Source organism: Juglans microcarpa x Juglans regia, chromosome 8D, assembly GCF_004785595.1.
Source record: "Juglans microcarpa x Juglans regia isolate MS1-56 chromosome 8D, Jm3101_v1.0, whole genome shotgun sequence".
NCBI classification, from domain to species: Eukaryota; Viridiplantae; Streptophyta; class Magnoliopsida; order Fagales; family Juglandaceae; genus Juglans; species Juglans microcarpa x Juglans regia.
The window spans coordinates 8341840-8357877 of record NC_054608.1 but is presented as its reverse complement, the minus strand read 5'-3'; the positions used below and the strand labels follow the sequence as shown (position 1 = coordinate 8357877).

Sequence of the window (16038 nt, the reverse complement as noted above, 5' to 3'; positions counted from 1 at the left end):
GCTTACTGAGTTGTTAATAACTCACCCCTTATCTCCATATATTTTTCAGATGATTTTGAATAGTTCAATTAAGGATCAGGATTATGGAGCATCAGTGAGATGATTATTTAAGCATGGTGGATTACTCATAGAGGATTTATGAGAATCTGCGGATTTTATTAAGAGATTTTTGTAGTATTCTGATGACTTTATATTTTTGGAGTCTGTAAATGTATTGAGAAATTGTGAGTTTTAAGTTACAGGGAGTAACTCTTCGATCCCTGCGGGATCTGGGCGTTACAGTAAAAGTAAAAGTTAAAAGTTGAATAAAATATTATTAGAATATTATTATTATTTTAAAATTTTAAAAAGTTAAATTTTTTATAATATTTTATGTAAAAAATTAAAAAGATTATAATAATTAAATAAGATAAATTGAGAAATCTCAATATCCTACCGAGCCTTAAAAATCCTGAAATTTTCTGTCAACTCTAATTATTGGTATTGTGACAGGCGTAATATGTTGCTCGACTACCCAGACTACTACAAGGTTTGTGGGGATATTTGGGCTTATGTTGTTAATGGGTTGGGGAAGTCTGGGCCGATGCTCATTCTCTACCAATTGCAGAAATAAAGTTCACGACTTTTTTCTAAAAATATGTTCGAGAGAAAAATATATATACCTACACATTCCTTAGAAGAAACAGAGGTTGAGAATAAAGATTGCAAAACCCTAACGAGAAGCTCGGATGGCAGATATGGAAGTGAAACCAGTAGACCTAGAAGAAGACGAAGAGAAAGAGGAAGATGAAGAACCTTCGTGGTCATCAGACTCGGAAGTCGGAGACACGTTGGACTGGCTGGACTCCAAGGACGATGACCAAGCTGTCGGGGGGAATTTTTTTCTCAATTCGTGGCGTCCCAATGCTCATGGAGGGCTTCATTCTCGACATAATACATCCACGCTCCAGCCACTCTCAAATCGGAACTAGAGGTTCACCCATCACATTGGCGCTTTGCCTTTGAAGGTACATGTAACTTCTTTGCTTATATTTATTCTTTGTGCAATTTTCCAATAGGAACTAATGGTAAGCATTTCATTTTGTATTTTTGCTCAATTATAAGTTAACTGTGGCTTATCATCAAAAGAGGCAGCAACGGGTTGCTTTTTTATTTTTATTTTTTTGGAGTAAAATTGCTTATATAGTTCATAAAGACCATAAATTAGTTTCGTCTTCTGGGTATTGTTATACTAATCATCTTTAAAAGAATTGGACTGTTTTGGTTTCGATTATGTTGGTGAAACTCGAGTAAGTATGTGATATACAATTTAGATTGTCTTTTCAACACGTTTGGAGATAGTTGATTTGTTAAAAGGTAATATTTTAGAGCTTTTTTTGCACTGAAGATTATGTTTTCAACGCTAAAGTGGATTTTAAAACATTTTGTAGGGAAAAGAAATGTTTTTATGCTAATTGCATAGTTTTTTTTATTAGCACTTTGAGTCCAAGAATAAAGTCCAGACTAATCCCGAGGTGCATAAGCTCTTGGCAAGGAATTTCCTTTAAGTGCACCTTGGGTAATTCAAGGGGAAGCTCCCATCTTTCAATGGTCCCTAGAAATTGTTTGCACCCATGAGGATTCGAACCTTAGACCTAGAAACAGCATATCATCTAGACCAAGGCATTTACCACTTGAACCAACCCCTAGGGGTTCTAATTGCATAGTTGGTTTATCTTTTCATTTAATACTAGTCTTCATGATAAACAGTCTAGTTACTTAGATATATATATATATATATATATATGTATGTATGTATGTATGTATGTATTTATGCACGCCCGTTACCTGTTTGGGTTGGTTATGATTGATTTGATCTGTTTGTATCTAGTTTTCAGTTTTAACAAATTTGATTGATAGTGCAGGAGTGGGAGGGGAGGTTGAATGTGGGCATGTCGAACTCTGTGACGACTGCCATTCAAGAAAGTGTTCTAGATATAGCCATTGGTAAAACTAAAACAACTGAGAAAGCAGACTGTGCAACTGTTGATCAGGCAAAACTTTAGTAAACTTCTGTTAACAAGGATTAAATGGTAGGCTGTCATAGTTTATCTTATTTTTTTTGTTTGGAGTTGCTATTCATTATGCATCCCTCCGGTGTGGTGAAGAAGATCTTGGAATTTTTTTTTGGGGCTATTTATCTACATGACCCTCGGTTGTGTATAGTTTCTCTTCTTAGTACTTCAGCATAATCAACAATGATGTTTAATAATCTAACCATTTTTCTGTCTTTTAAGAATTTGTTTTTTAAATAGTTGTTATCATACCTTGGTTGTGTTGGGTACATAGCTGCATTATAACTGCATTATTTTTCTGACCAGCCCTCATTTCAATTTATAACATGTTTTTGAAGATTGTTTGTAGCTTAATATTTTTGCTTTGGATGCATCAAAAACTAGATTACATGGAATACCTGACTAACGTCCAATTCCTCCAGGCCATTGATCCTAGAACTCGCATGGTTTCATCCAAGATGCTAAATCGAGGTGTATTTCATGATATAAACGGCTGCATTTCAACTGGAAAAGAAGTATGTAGACGCTGCTACCTTTAGTTTCTGTACCGATACCTCATGTATGTTCTTGTTTCATTCTTACAAGGTCGGTATTGTTGGGTTAGATGTCCTTATCATGCAATCTTTTTTTATCATGCAATCTTTTTGCGACAGGCAAATGTTTATCATGCAACCAGATCTATTGGTCAGGAACTGGCAATCAAAGTATATAAGACTTTTTTTCTTGTATTTAAGTATGTCTAGGCAGCACTTTTAGTTTGCTCGTGAATTTTGCTTGCAATATAGTCCATGGATCAGAGGTCGTGTACTTGTTTGTGGGTTAGTAATGAATTTAACTTGTTGCACCTAAAAAAAAAGGGACAGATTGTTATATACAAGGTGACTACCATTTCAAATATGGATACTGCAAGCATAACCCCAGGAAAATGGTAAAAACATGGGCTGAGAAAGAGATGAGGAACCTTATGAGGTAAGGCCAACACATTGTTCCTGATGATTTCACATATCATTAGGATATTGAACTTTAATGGAAAGTAAATGAGATATTGGCACATATTCAAGTTCTGCTGGAGTAGAAATGCGATCTTGTGGCATATTCTGAAGTTGTTCCAGTTTTTGAGAATTGGTCCTATTATCTAGTATTTAATACGGTCGTTGTGAAGTGCAGGCTAAAGGCAGCGGGAATTCACTGCCCTACTCCAATTCTTTTGAGACTTCATGTTCTGGTCATGGAGTTTGTAGGTGTTGTGTTGATAATCACTTATAAAAAAATAGTTAATCTCCTATTAAAAAAAGTATCGTGTTGATGAATAGATGTGCTAGTAGTCTGTAGTTCTGGTAGTTATCCTTGATACAGACTGAATACATTCATAGTCATTTAAACCAAGTGTTTATTGTAGATATTTCTTCTTTTCCTTCTAATTGGTCTCTTATGGATGGAATTGGGTTTTGGCTTCAAACGTACAGCTACGTCTCTGGTTAAATTTTGGTCTTTATGCTTGCACAGGAAAAGTAGGTTGGGCTGCACCTCGTCTTAAGGATGCTGCTTTATCTCTTGACAGGTTTTGTGAAGGTTATGTGGAGGTGTGTCCATATTCTTTAAGTCATTCTTCAGGAATTTTGGGTTGTGTAAAAGTGGAACCTGATTTCTATGAGGTTCCCCCCTTCTTTTGGCAATTGAAAAAGTTCATGTATTATTTTGCTATTGTGTTTAAATGATAAAGTATTTTTTGCATTCTTTTTCAGATGATTATTGCAATGCGAGCACTATATCAGAAGTGCAAACTGGTGCATGGAGACCTAAGCGAGTATAACATACTTTATTTTGAGGTGTGTGTGTGTGTGTGTGAGCGCGCACGCATACAGATGTATTCATCATTTTCTTTCCTAATATTGAATTGATTCCATGTGCACTTGGTGAACATCTAGATTTATCTTGTGATTTGCAGGGTCATTTGTATATTATAGATGTCTCTCAATCAATTGATCTTGACCATCCCCATGCCCTCAATTTTCTTCGTGAAGATTGTCTTCATGTTTCGGTATGTTCTTTATGAAAGTATCCAACAAAAACGTTGATAATCAGTAATATGAGTTTTTTCTTATCAGTAAAGAAGAAATTTTATTAATGAGAAGAGGCATAGCTCAAGTAAATCAGACTTTCTTGTTTTGGCTTAGTATTAGCAATATGAGTTAATTGCGCATTGGTGACATGCAAGATTTCTTTAAAAAACATGGTGTAGCTGTTATGACAATTCGAGAACTGTTTGATTTCATAGTTGATTCTTTTATTGCTGATGAAGCTGTGGATAGCTATCTGGAAAAGGTTTGTTGCTTTATACTGTCAAATTTACACAGGACCACCAGGAGATCTTTATCGTGATTGCTTCCAACTTATTTTACGTGCAACAAAAATTTTTGGCTAGAGGAGACATATCTGTGGAGGATGAAATTGCAGACTGTCTTTGTGCAGGTAACTTTCTTGGCAGTGGTATATCATGTTACTGGAGTTTCTATTCATGACCTATCACCATTACATAGCAGTTTTAAGCAGATCTCATAAACATTAAACATACCATCTTTTTGCCAAGTAGGCAGCCTGAGCCAGTTCTTACCGAAGCTGGTTTGATGTCGTACACCAATATTTGCTAATCAAGGTTTTCAATACATTAAATTAATATCACAATATATTTTTGACTCCTATAACTATCAATTCCCTCAGCTACTGGATCAATTGACAGGTTCAAGCATGGGAATGCAAGTTTCATGTGTACACAGGCAAAGCATTCCCGAATAGAACCACTGCCTATATCTTTGAAAAACATCCTTTCACTATGTTAATGTTTAAGATATTGACATTTCCCTCAATTTGATTTGCATAATACTCATAAATCCATGAAATGGAAATTACTTTTCGTCTTGGTTTTTATGGGGACTGAAGTTGGGGTTCGATTTGATACTTGAAGCTGGTGTGTGCACATCTTTGCATGTATGGGTATGTGCATTTCTGAAAAATTGAAAGATACTCAGTGATAGAATGGACCCCATTAAATTGTGTTATGTAAAAATGGTTGAATGTTCTATTTGTTTTGTATGATTTGACAGTCATTAATTCCAAAGACCCTAGAACATGTAAAGAATGCTGGGGAGGATGTGCAATGGATAACCAATGGCCAAGACACGGGAGATATGTACTATCAGACTATCACGGGACTCAAGCATGCTCTTTCAATTGCTTAGCGTACTCCCATTGAAAAGGAAGCAGACCCTGGTAAAGATTCCTCTGTTAATCCAACTTCTCGGTCTAGTCCTCCCATGATTGTAATCGAGTCTCAAGAAGTTAGTGATAAAGAGAACTCCAGCGATACATAAGAGAGTTCCTCCTCAGAAACTGAGTTAGAGGTTCCTGTGGATAAGAAAGTTGCTAGAAAAGAGGAGAAGAGGGAGGCTCAGAAGAGTAAAGTGCCTAAAGCCATGAAGAAAAGACAGAAGTTGGCCAAAGCTCACAATACTAGATAGCTGCTACCAGTAACTTAATAGTACAAAGTTGTATCACTAGAATATCACTCCTAGGCGTTACTCTTGTATAGGACCCGTGTACTTGGGCTTTGCATTCTTATGATCAATAAAATTTTATTTATCGATAAAAAAAAAACAAAGTTCTATTTATTTGGATAATTTTGCAAACTTTTATTTTTCATTATATGAGAAATGGAACAATTTTGGCACCAGAGTATTTGCATACATTCTCCCTGGATCTTGCCCTTTTCATTTGATTAGTAAGTTCTGTAATTTTTATACATATCTAATGTGGGCAATGAAGATAGGAATGGATATGTTAAACCTTAATTTACAACATTGTTGGTTTGTAGTTTTAGGTTATTTGGAGCCGCATGTATTTTATTAATCCAGCCAGCCTTTCCTCAATCTTCTGGTTGAGGTGCACATTTTCATCCTTGGAGATTATTTTTATAATGCAAACATAAAACGCCTCAATGAAATTATATTTAATCTCCATTTTAAGATGTTAACTCGACCTTTCTCGCTATAGTAATTTAATAAACATGTTCGTTTGGTGAAGCTTTTGTCTAGGTACTTGGATATATATGTGTGTGTGTGTTAACTCGACCTTTCTCGACATAATAAACCTGTTCGTTTGGTGAAGCTTCAGTCTAGGTACTTAGATGTGTGTGCGCGCGCGCGCACGCCCGATTCCATGTTTGGGTTAGTTGTGTTTGATTTGATATGTTTGTGTCTAGTTTTCAGTTTTGACTAATTTGATTGATAGTGTAGGAGTGGGAGGGGAGGTTGAATGTGGGCACGCGACTGCCTTTCGAGAAAGTGTTTGAGAGATGGCCATTGGTAAAACTCAAACAACTGAGAAAGCTGACTGTGCAACCTCTGAGGAGGTGAACCCTTAGTAAACTTCAATTAAATTTTATAACTATGGAAAAAAAAAAAAAAAAAAAAGAAAAAAACAAGTAGTAGGCTGTTTTAGTTTATCTCATATTTTGGATCCTGTTGTTTTCTTTACTTTTGAGTTGCTATTTATTATAGGGATGTATTACGCATGTTGCCTCTCCTTGTCTCTTCATAGTCTCTTTATAAAACAATATTCATTGAATTTGCAACAATTCTACGGGGGTGGCTGATGTTGGTCACCCCTTAAGGGCTTAATTGAGCAGCTCTTTATTCTACATTAAAGTATTAGTAACAGGGTATTATGACATTGATTCAGCACAAAATCATTTCTATTCTTCACTTTTTCTCCCACACAGCGTAATCTTTGCCAGAGGTAGAAACCTGAAAGTTTGAGGGAATGAGGTTTCCAAGATTCATCTTTGGTCCAATCTTCATGATGATCTTGTCATCAATCCTAGCTACATATAAATCACCATCAGATGCTAGTATGCTCACAATGCTTCTGGTATTGATCCCATTCCTCGACCTAACTGCAGTCAATTTGCTTATTTCCTCCTTTAAACCCCAATCAAAGAAATGATCATAGAACTGCAAAGCATAAAACAATCTCTTTCAGTCAACAAAGTTGTTATGATACCATGATGAATTATTAGCCATCTTCAGAACAAAAAATTATACGAATAAGTAAGATGGAAATTACAATGGTTGGGATGCCAGGATGAGTTAGAATGTAAGCATATCCCTGCATGACTTTATCAGAGGGGAATGGCGAAATATTTTGAGTAGACCCTGTGTCATGGTTGTCAATAAATGTCACAGCACTTTCTGGCTTTATTCCAATCAATCCTGGTGGCTTTCCGTTGGAGTCCTTTAACTTCCATAACTCCCCTTTCACAGCTGCTTGCAGAATCCCTTTGGTTGCGAAATCAAATGCAGTGACAGCCCCACCCGCAGACCCAACCCATTCAGCTAGAACACCACGATTAAAATTCCAGTTTTCCCCTACTGCAAAATCTGGCTTGGTTTGTTCCACATAATATTTTATAATACTAGGGGCATAGCCCTTCACAAAATCAAATCGCCACCCATCATATCCAATCTCAGTCTTGAGCCAATTCATCCATTCTGACAACTCTTTTTGTACCTGTGGATTAAGATGATCAATGTCAGGTGCAGGGTCATAGCCCTCTCCACTGTCGGGATTCCCAGTACCATCCGAATAAGCTGTGTCATCCTTGCAAATGAAGGATGGACCCCAGTCAAGACGTGCATCTGGAGTCCCACCTTCAAAGATGCACCAAATTCCTCTGCCATCTTGCTTCTCAGCAGTTCTATGATTTATCACTATGTCAGCAACGACTTTAATTCCCTTCTCATGTAGAGCCGCAATCAGTACTTTCAGTTCATCCTTAGATCCATATTTTGAGGCATCAAGATCATATAGCCTCCCCGGCAAGTATCCTAGAATATAACGAGTTTAGGTTGAGCATCTCTTAGCTACTCTATTGTCAAAAGACCAAGCACAGGATCATATAGATGATAAAAATAAACATTTAATTTTGGCTGTCTGTAGCTCAACATCTTATTTATATGCACGTTTTTCTTGTTTGCATGTTACTTGAACAATCATACTTCCATGAGAATCAGATATAAGTCACAAAACATATTGGAAAACCTTCAAGTAGGCCAACCCAAAAGCAATTAACCCAACAGGCAACCCAAATTCACACCACATACTCAATTTTCTAGCTAGAAAAACAGATTGAGACAACTAAACATGGCATCATTTGTAACAATATGTGATCAAATAAACCTGGGCCAAAAAAGTGAGGCCAAACTCTGACCAGTTATGAAATGAACTTGGCAAGAACAAGAAATTGGAGATACCCTGGGGAGCAGCAGATTGAGAGGGAGGAGGAAGCCAGACATGAGTGATTCCAGCATTAGCTAAATCAGGAACAAAGTTCTTTAGTGAATTGTACCATCCTCCTTTATTACTAGATTCCCAATTGAACCCCTATCATACCATACGATTATAAACAATTATTACGATGCGTGAATGCAGTTACATAGAAAATATAGAAAGAGAAAGAAAGTGGGTTGCATGCCATGCCTGAAATAGCAAGGTCGGGGCTGCAAAGGAGTGACATAGAGAGATAAAGAGGCTGAGGAGGCAGAGGAAAGTTTTAAGATTCATATTGTTTCGTTGGAGTTGGAGGCTTCTGTCTGGTTTGGAATTCCACCGGGTGCTGAAATTACACGCGTATTGCACTGGACGTCAAGGTTAGACATTAAAGAAATAAAGACGAAGAAAAATCAAGTAAATAAGATCATGGAAGAATGAGCAAATATTGGCAAAGAAATTCAAAGGAAGAGAATGCGAGACTATAAATTTTTTGACTTTGAATAGAGTGCAAGCAATTTTGTTCAAAAGTCTCACTTTTTATAAAGATATGTTGCAAATCGTTAATGGTTAAATTTCCCCCCTATCAGCGTCACTTACATATGACCCGCAGAGGCCGTGAGGAGTACTCTTAACTAAGAGGAAGAACCAGACAAGAAAAACCTAGCTAGCAAAAGAACAAGAAACATATGCTCATCAATCCAAAAGGGAGAACAGAAAGGGGTAAGCATATCGCAAATCTTTAACCCCGAGCAGACAAAACAGAGGAGATAAAAAGGCGTACATACTATCAATTTTTAATTCGAGCAGACAAATGATTTCGTGCCCGAGCACGTCTGATTCTCACGACCTCGGCTTAGATTAGAAATCACCGCTAGCATTGAAAACAATTAATCGAGAGGCTTTTGCAACAGAGGTATACCGATTGAGCAAAATGGAGGGCAAAGACCAAACCGACACAGAATGTTTGAATATAGTGCAAGCAATTTTGTTCAAAAGTCTCACTTTTCTGGGCTTTCATACCTTACTTCTGTCTTTTCCTAAACGACATATCCACCGCGGCTTCGTCTTCGTCTTCATCTTCGTCGTCTTCGTTCTTATCAGGTCAGCCAGAATGTTTGACGTTCGTAAAGGAGTCTCTGAATAGAAAGCGAGGCCAGGTGAAGAGGTCAAAGGATCAACCGTGAACAGAGGTTGATCTTAGCATTACTCATAAGAATTAGCGGCAATCGTTTTTCACACTTTCACACTTTCACACTTTACACATAAGAATCAGCAGAATTTGGAAAATGATTTTCACGTGATATTTTACACAATTATATTTTAAATAATAGTATTTTTATAAAACATCTTATAAAATTAATATCTTTTTACAAAAATACTATTATCTTATAATATTATTGTGAAATATATTGTAAAAATGTGTTGTGTATATATCATTATTTTAAGAATTTAATCCAGAGCAATGCTACTCTATCGCCTAAGTAGTATCGCTAGTTACTTTTATAATTTTTTATTTTTATTTTTCTATTCATTTTTTTAATATATTTAAATATTTTTAAAAAATAAAAAAATACATTAATATATTTAAAATCAATTCTTTAATTATTAAGTATATAAAAAAAATATCGATACATTTGAGTGTACAACTTGAGAGTCAAAATAGATTTTTCCTTTAATTCAATGTTTTATTTGACAAAAATATAAACCATGCAATAATTTATTTTTGGGTGCATCGATTCAAACAAAGAAATCTATTTCAGATTGAGTAGTGATAGGCTTTACTACTGTATTACTATCTATCTACTATCTAAGTGTATTTCAAATTTTTTTTATTTTTTTATTTTTTTAAAGTATTTTTTAACATCTTTAATTATTAAAAAAAATTAAAAAAATATATAACTTTATTAATATTCACTTTCTTAATCATTTAGTAAAATAAAAAAAAAATCAAATAAAAAAAAATAATAGATGAATAATAATAGCTTATCATTATTCTTTCAGATTATGTAGCAAAAACCACGAGGATTCAATGATGAAAGCACTTTCAAATTTGGTGGCAACTGGCAAAGAAGATCACGCAACTTTACGCGTCAAGGTCAAGTTCAAGGTCTTCACATCATTTATTGTATAGGAAAGATTGTGCAGTACATTGAAGATATAATATTGTTAAAAAAATAATAAATATATAACACTTTATATAATATTTTATACAATAATATTTTAAAAAGAGGAGTATTTTTATAAAATATCTTATAAAATTAATATCATTTTACAAAAATATTCTTATTTTATAATATGTTGTAAAAAGTATTATGTAAAATGTTGTATGTTTATCACTACTCTTATTTTGAAAAAAATGAGTAATTTAAAATTCAGGAAAAATTATTTTTTAAGGCAAGTCTTATGGTGTTTTAAATGGAGTGTGCGATGATTGAATACTCTAAAATTGTATATAATATTATTCTTTGCAAGATGAAAAAGTTTTCTTGCAAACAAGTTCGCTTACCAAATAACACCGATATTGATATGTAAGATATATGTTTAACGAAACGGTGTGAATTGAAAACGGAAACGATTTTCATGAGATAGAGAATCTTCTTCTTTTTTCAATTTTTTTCTTTTATTTTTCTTTTCAATAAAAGAAGTTATGTAAGCATCGGTACGGGATTTGGTGCGCGAACTCGCTTCTACTTAACAAGGCTCTTCCAATATATGCAAGATGAAATATCAATTAAAATCTCTACCAGTTCATGTTAGATACAGTAATGAGTTGTGCACACTCATTTTGAAAAATAGGGGCTTACTATTAAAAAAATAATTTTTTCATGTAGATCTCATGCGACACTTGTGCACTCTATGATTATAAATATCTTTTTTTTTATATAATCAAGTATCATTTCTCTTCCTCCCTAAATCATCTCTTCTAATTTATTATTATTTGAGCTTAACAATTAAATCTTAAAGAAAAATTCTTCTTATCAATCACTATTCAATACTCCACACCTTACATTCTATGAAAAACATCCTCACACCCTATGAAAATACCCCAATTGTTGTAATATATCTGAACGACTTCCAATTGTTGTAAGGTGAAGGTCGGTGGAAGCTTGATCATGGGCTTTGGTATCTTGAATTTGGACTTTTAGAACTGAAGGTTGGGCTTTATGTGTACTGTCTAATAGCCTCCCGCAAGATGGATAGTAGAGATTAACTACTCCCATCTTGGACAAGTGCAGCTGAAGGATATGGGCAGGCAATGCTTTTGTGAAGATGTCTGCCAATTGAGCTTGTGAGGGAACATGAGAGGTGATGATACTACATTCTTGAATCTTGTCTCGGATGAGGTGACAATCCAACTCTATGTGCTTTGTTCTTTTGCAAAATACGAGATTAGCGGTGATGTGTAGTCGTTTGATTGTCACAATAAAGCAAGGCACCTTGTGGATGTGAGACTTGCAAATCAGTTAGTAAAAATCTGATCCAAGTAAGTTCAGAACAGGTGGATGCCATGAAACGATACTCAGCTTTAGCTGAGGAGCAAGGGACCACTGTTTGTTTCTTTGTTTTCCAAGAAACAAGAAAGTGTCCAAGAAAAATACAATAACCTGTGATGGATTTGCGTGTGTTGGGGCATGAGGCCGAATCTGAATCATAATAGGCTCTAAGTTGTAGCTGAGATGTGGAGGGCACCAATATTCCTTGACCAGGATTTGTTTTGAGATATCGAAGAAGCTTGTGAGTTGTGGACAGGTATACAAATGTAGGGTGATCCATAAATTGGCTCAAAAGTTGGATAGTGAAGCTTATATCAGGTCTTGTAATCGTGAGATACAACAAACGTCCAACAAGTCTTCGATATGGACTTGGATCTGAAAGAGGCTGTCCAAAATCTTTACTCAACTTAAAGTTTTGTTCAAGTGGCAATTTGAGTGGCTTACATCCAAGAGAACCCGAATATGAAAGTATGTCCAATGCATACTTTCGTTGACACAAATGTATTCCTTTAGAGGATCGTACAACCTCTAAACCGAGAAAGTAACGCAAGCAATCGAGATCTTTTATCTTAAACTTAGTGTGCAAAACGTTTTTGAGAGAAGTAATGGAATGTGTACAGTTTCCAGCAATAATAATGTCATCAACATACACTAATAATGTAGTAAAAGAGCTACCATCTGCTTTGGTGAAGAGACTATAGTCAACTCTAGATTGCTTGAACCCAAAAGCAATAAAAGAAGAAGAGAACTTTGAATGCCATTGCCTTGAAGCTTGTTTAAGGTCATAAAGGCTCTTAACTAGTTGGCACACTTGTTAAGGTTCACCTTTAGTATAACCTATGGGTTTTCTTTGTAAATCTCCTTGTCTAAATCATCATGGAGAAATGTGTTATGTACATCAAATTGATGTAAAGACTAGCCTTGGATTGTTGCCATAGAAAGTAGGACCCGGATAGTGACTAATTTGGCAACAGGAGAGAAAGTTTATGTGTAATCTATGCCTTCTTGTTGCATAAAACTTTTGGCAACAAGCCTGGCTTTTAGCCTCTCAATTGATCCATTAGAGTTTAATTTAATTTTGTATACGTAGTTGCAATCAATGGTTTGTTTCTCAAGAGGTAAATCAGTGAGAATCCAAGTGTGATTTTGTTCTAAGGCATTTAATTCAGTTTCCATAACCTGGCACCAGCCAGGGTGTTTTAGTGCTTGTTTGTAAGTGGCTGGTTCAGAAACAGTAGAAATGGAGGTTGAAAAAGCACTAAAAGAAGGACTAAATTCCTAATAAGAGAGATATTGAGTTAAAGGATGAGATGTACCAGTTTTGTCTATGCATGAATTGGACAGTGATTGAGCTGGGTCTTGGAGGGAGGCCTGCTTGCAGTGAAAGTCTTGCAAGTACTAAGGTGCTCTCCTTTGTCTAGTTGACCTGCGAAGAGGAGGATGGAAGTGGAACCATAAGTTGGAGGGGTAGGAAGATGAGGTTGTGAAATGGATGAGGAAGGGAGATCATGATCTGGATGTGGTGTGGGGTCAGAAACATTGTGATTTGCATGTGGTGTAGGGTTAAGTGGAGCTGGAAAATCGAGAATGTCAGGTAAGGGCTTGGTAAAAACCAAATGTGAAGGGTTAGTGTTGATAGAAGTGAGTGAAGGCATTGAATGGAAAGGGAATATGGATTCATGATACACAACATCTCTAGAAATAAAAGTAGTTATGGTTTCAAGATCAAGAAGTTTGTAGCCTTTAATACCAAATGGATACCCAAGAAAAATACATATGCAACCACGAGGATCAAACTTTTTCCTACCATGGGAAAGGGTAGAAGCAAAACATAAGAATCTAAAAAATTTCATATGAGTAGAAGTTGGTGGAGAGTTAAATAAAAGCTCATATGGTGTTTTGTTTTGAAGAAGTGGGCTAGGTGTTCTATTTATCAAATAAGTGGTTGTTAAAACACAATCAATCCAATATTCAAGTGGAAGACCAGCTTGAAATTTTAAAGCACGAGCCACATTTAACAAGTGTTGATGTTTTCTTTCTATAATCTCATTTTGTTGGGGGGTGGCAACACAAATTTTCTGGTGAATGATTCCTTTGTTATTAAAAAATTTAGTCATTCAAAATTCACCCCCATTGTCACTTTTTAAAATTTTAATTTTAAGATTAAATTGAGTGTTAGCAAGATTGTGGAAAGTCTCAATGCATTTTCTGGTTTTCGACTTATTTTGAAGAATGTAAAGCCATGTGCATTGAGTATAGTCATCCACTATAGTTAAAAAATATTTAGATCCATCATATGCAGTTTTTGAACAAAGGCCCCATAAATCGCAATGTATAATTTCAAAAGAATGAGATGTTTTATGTTGGCTAGTCGAGAAAGAAAGACGATGCATTTTAGTCATTGGACAAATGTAACAAGATTTACTATTGATATAAGAGGTTCTATTCTTTATAATAGGATTAGCAATCAAACTAAGACAAGGGGAAGATAGATGGCCTAGACGACAATGCCAAAGGTTAGGGACATTAATATTATTCAAAACAGATGTTGAAACAGTAAAGGTAGTGTTGGAAAGCTGTGAAAGTGTGGTGACTAGACTTGAATGAGAGACTTCATTTAGTAGCAAGTGATAGAGGTCATCTCTCACTTCACCCTTCCCAATCGTTGTCCAAGTGAGAAGGTCCTGAATAAAACAAAGATAAGAAAAAAAATGAGGCAGCAAGTGAGAGAAGTGGCAAGTTTCTTAGCTGAAAGAAGATTAAAAGTGAATGAAGGGATGCATAAAACCTTGGTGAGGCAAATGGATCCTGCGAGCTAAACATTTCCAATGTGTGAGATAGGAACTTCAATGCCATTTGGTAATTTGACAGATTGGGAAACAAGTGTGGTCATAGAAGTGAGCAATGAGGGGCAGCAAACCATGTAGTCTGTTGCACCTGTGTCTATTATCCAAGGAAAAGTGTTGGATGTCAGTGTATTGTATGTATTTGGATGAGGAAAGAGATATATTAGAGAAGTTGGAATGAGAAGGTAACTTGGACTGAATCTGGTTAGCCAAATGCTGAGCAGCAATGGGAGACTCCTTGGGCTGAAGCAAGGCCATTAGTTGCTGAAATTGTGCCTTAGTTAAACCCACTTTGTCATCACTAGTTTCCTCATGTTGGGAGAACTTGGATATGGAGGATTGGGTGGCAAAAACTGCATTATTGGTGGGCTTGTTGAAAAGTTTATGGCCCGGTGGGTAGCCATGCAACTTGTAGCATTTGTCTTATGTATGTCTAGACAAATGGCAATGAGAACATAAAGGGGGTTCGGCATTTTCAACTTTAAAGCAAGTATCAAGTGTATGGCCTGTAATTTTATAGTGAGTGCAAAATGGTCTTTCACTCTTTTGGTTAGGCTGTGGTTGGGATGGAAATTTTTGTGGAAAAAAAAGGCTTTTTAGTGGCTAAGGCCATTGAGTTAGGTGATGGAGCATGATGAGTAAGCTGGTGTTGTCGTTCTTGTTGTTGTATCAGTGAAAAAACCTTAGTAACAGAGGGTATGGGATTTGATCACGTACATTAGAATAACAGTCATGCAAACCCATTAAGAATTGGAAAACACAGTCACGTTGATAATGATCTAAAAGAGTATACATGGTTCCACAATTGTAAACGAGAATAGGATCATAAATGGAAAGCTCATCCCACAATGTTTTGAGTTTACCATAGTAAACACTTCAGATTCCTATTCTTGGAGGAGACTGGCAAGAGTTTTCTTGAGTTGAAAGATGCGTGGCCTGTTTTGTTGAGAGAAGCGATCCTGGAGGTCAAGCCATATATCCTGTGCATCATCAACAAACACAACACTTGATTTAATTAAAGAGCTGATCGAATTTTGAATCCAGGAAATGACCATGTTGTTGTAGCGCTCCCAAAGTTCAAGCAAGGGGTCATCGGGTTCATGGGGTCGTGGGATATCACCGGTGATGAAACCCACCTTATTTTTGGCACACAAGGCATGACGCATGGCGCGAGACCAGATGGCGTAGTTGTCGGTGGTGAGCAAGTCAGTGACAAGAATGAGGATTGGGTTATCGTCGTTGTCAAGGTAGAAGGGGTTGCTGGGGTCACTGAGGTTCAAAAAACAAGCCATATTGTTGGCACGAAAGGTGTTTGGG

General features: G+C 36.0%; 2 protein-coding genes across 6 annotated transcripts; one reads left to right on the top strand and one right to left on the bottom strand.

Annotated features, from left to right (window-relative positions):
* The first annotated feature begins 728 nt into the window (after positions 1 to 728).
* LOC121242176 (serine/threonine-protein kinase rio1-like) lies at positions 729 to 5293 on the top strand. Its single transcript, XM_041140072.1, has 13 exons — positions 729 to 866; positions 1059 to 1067; positions 1905 to 2033; positions 2477 to 2569; positions 2708 to 2758; positions 3130 to 3295; positions 3561 to 3709; positions 3800 to 3883; positions 4003 to 4095; positions 4412 to 4526; positions 4776 to 4831; positions 4995 to 5048; positions 5159 to 5293. Exons 1-13 carry the CDS (start codon positions 729 to 731, stop codon positions 5291 to 5293), a joined length of 1272 nt encoding a protein of 423 aa, XP_040996006.1.
* Positions 5294 to 6661: 1368 nt separating this feature from the next.
* On the bottom strand, positions 6662 to 9544 carry LOC121241840 (alpha-amylase-like). 5 transcript variants are annotated; one of them, XM_041139693.1, is made up of 6 exons: positions 9167 to 9384; positions 8979 to 9041; positions 8589 to 8746; positions 8362 to 8492; positions 7176 to 7941; positions 6662 to 7063 (listed from the first exon to the last, which is right to left on the bottom strand). In XM_041139693.1, the coding sequence occupies exons 3-6, from the start codon at positions 8670 to 8672 to the stop codon at positions 6812 to 6814; spliced, it is 1233 nt and encodes a 410-aa protein (XP_040995627.1). In that variant the 5' UTR covers positions 8673 to 8746; positions 8979 to 9041; positions 9167 to 9384; the 3' UTR covers positions 6662 to 6811. The 5 variants fall into 5 exon arrangements, with proteins under 5 accessions (XP_040995627.1, XP_040995629.1, XP_040995628.1 ...); XM_041139695.1 differs by having other exon boundaries at positions 8979 to 9045; positions 9167 to 9239; XM_041139694.1 differs by lacking the exons at positions 8979 to 9041; positions 9167 to 9384 and adding an exon at positions 9402 to 9544.
* Between the last annotated feature and the right edge of the window lie 6494 nt (positions 9545 to 16038).

Bases quoted from the DNA above. Each gene is read 5' to 3' on its own strand.
- LOC121242176 (XM_041140072.1), top strand. From the start codon at position 729: ATGGCAGATATGGAAGTGAAACCAGTAGACCTAGAAGAAGACGAAGAG. The intron at 2,034-2,476 runs GCAAAACTTTAG...CAATTCCTCCAG, and splicing joins ACTGTGCAACTGTTGATCAG to GCCATTGATCCTAGAACTCG. The intron at 4,832-4,994 runs GCAAAGCATTCC...TGGGGACTGAAG, and splicing joins CAAGTTTCATGTGTACACAG to TTGGGGTTCGATTTGATACT.
- LOC121241840 (XM_041139691.1), bottom strand. The intron at 8,493-8,588 runs GCATGGCATGCA...ATGGTATGATAG, and splicing joins CCCCGACCTTGCTATTTCAG to GGGTTCAATTGGGAATCTAG. The intron at 7,064-7,175 runs GTAATTTCCATC...TATGCTTTGCAG, and splicing joins ATCCTGGCATCCCAACCATT to TTCTATGATCATTTCTTTGA.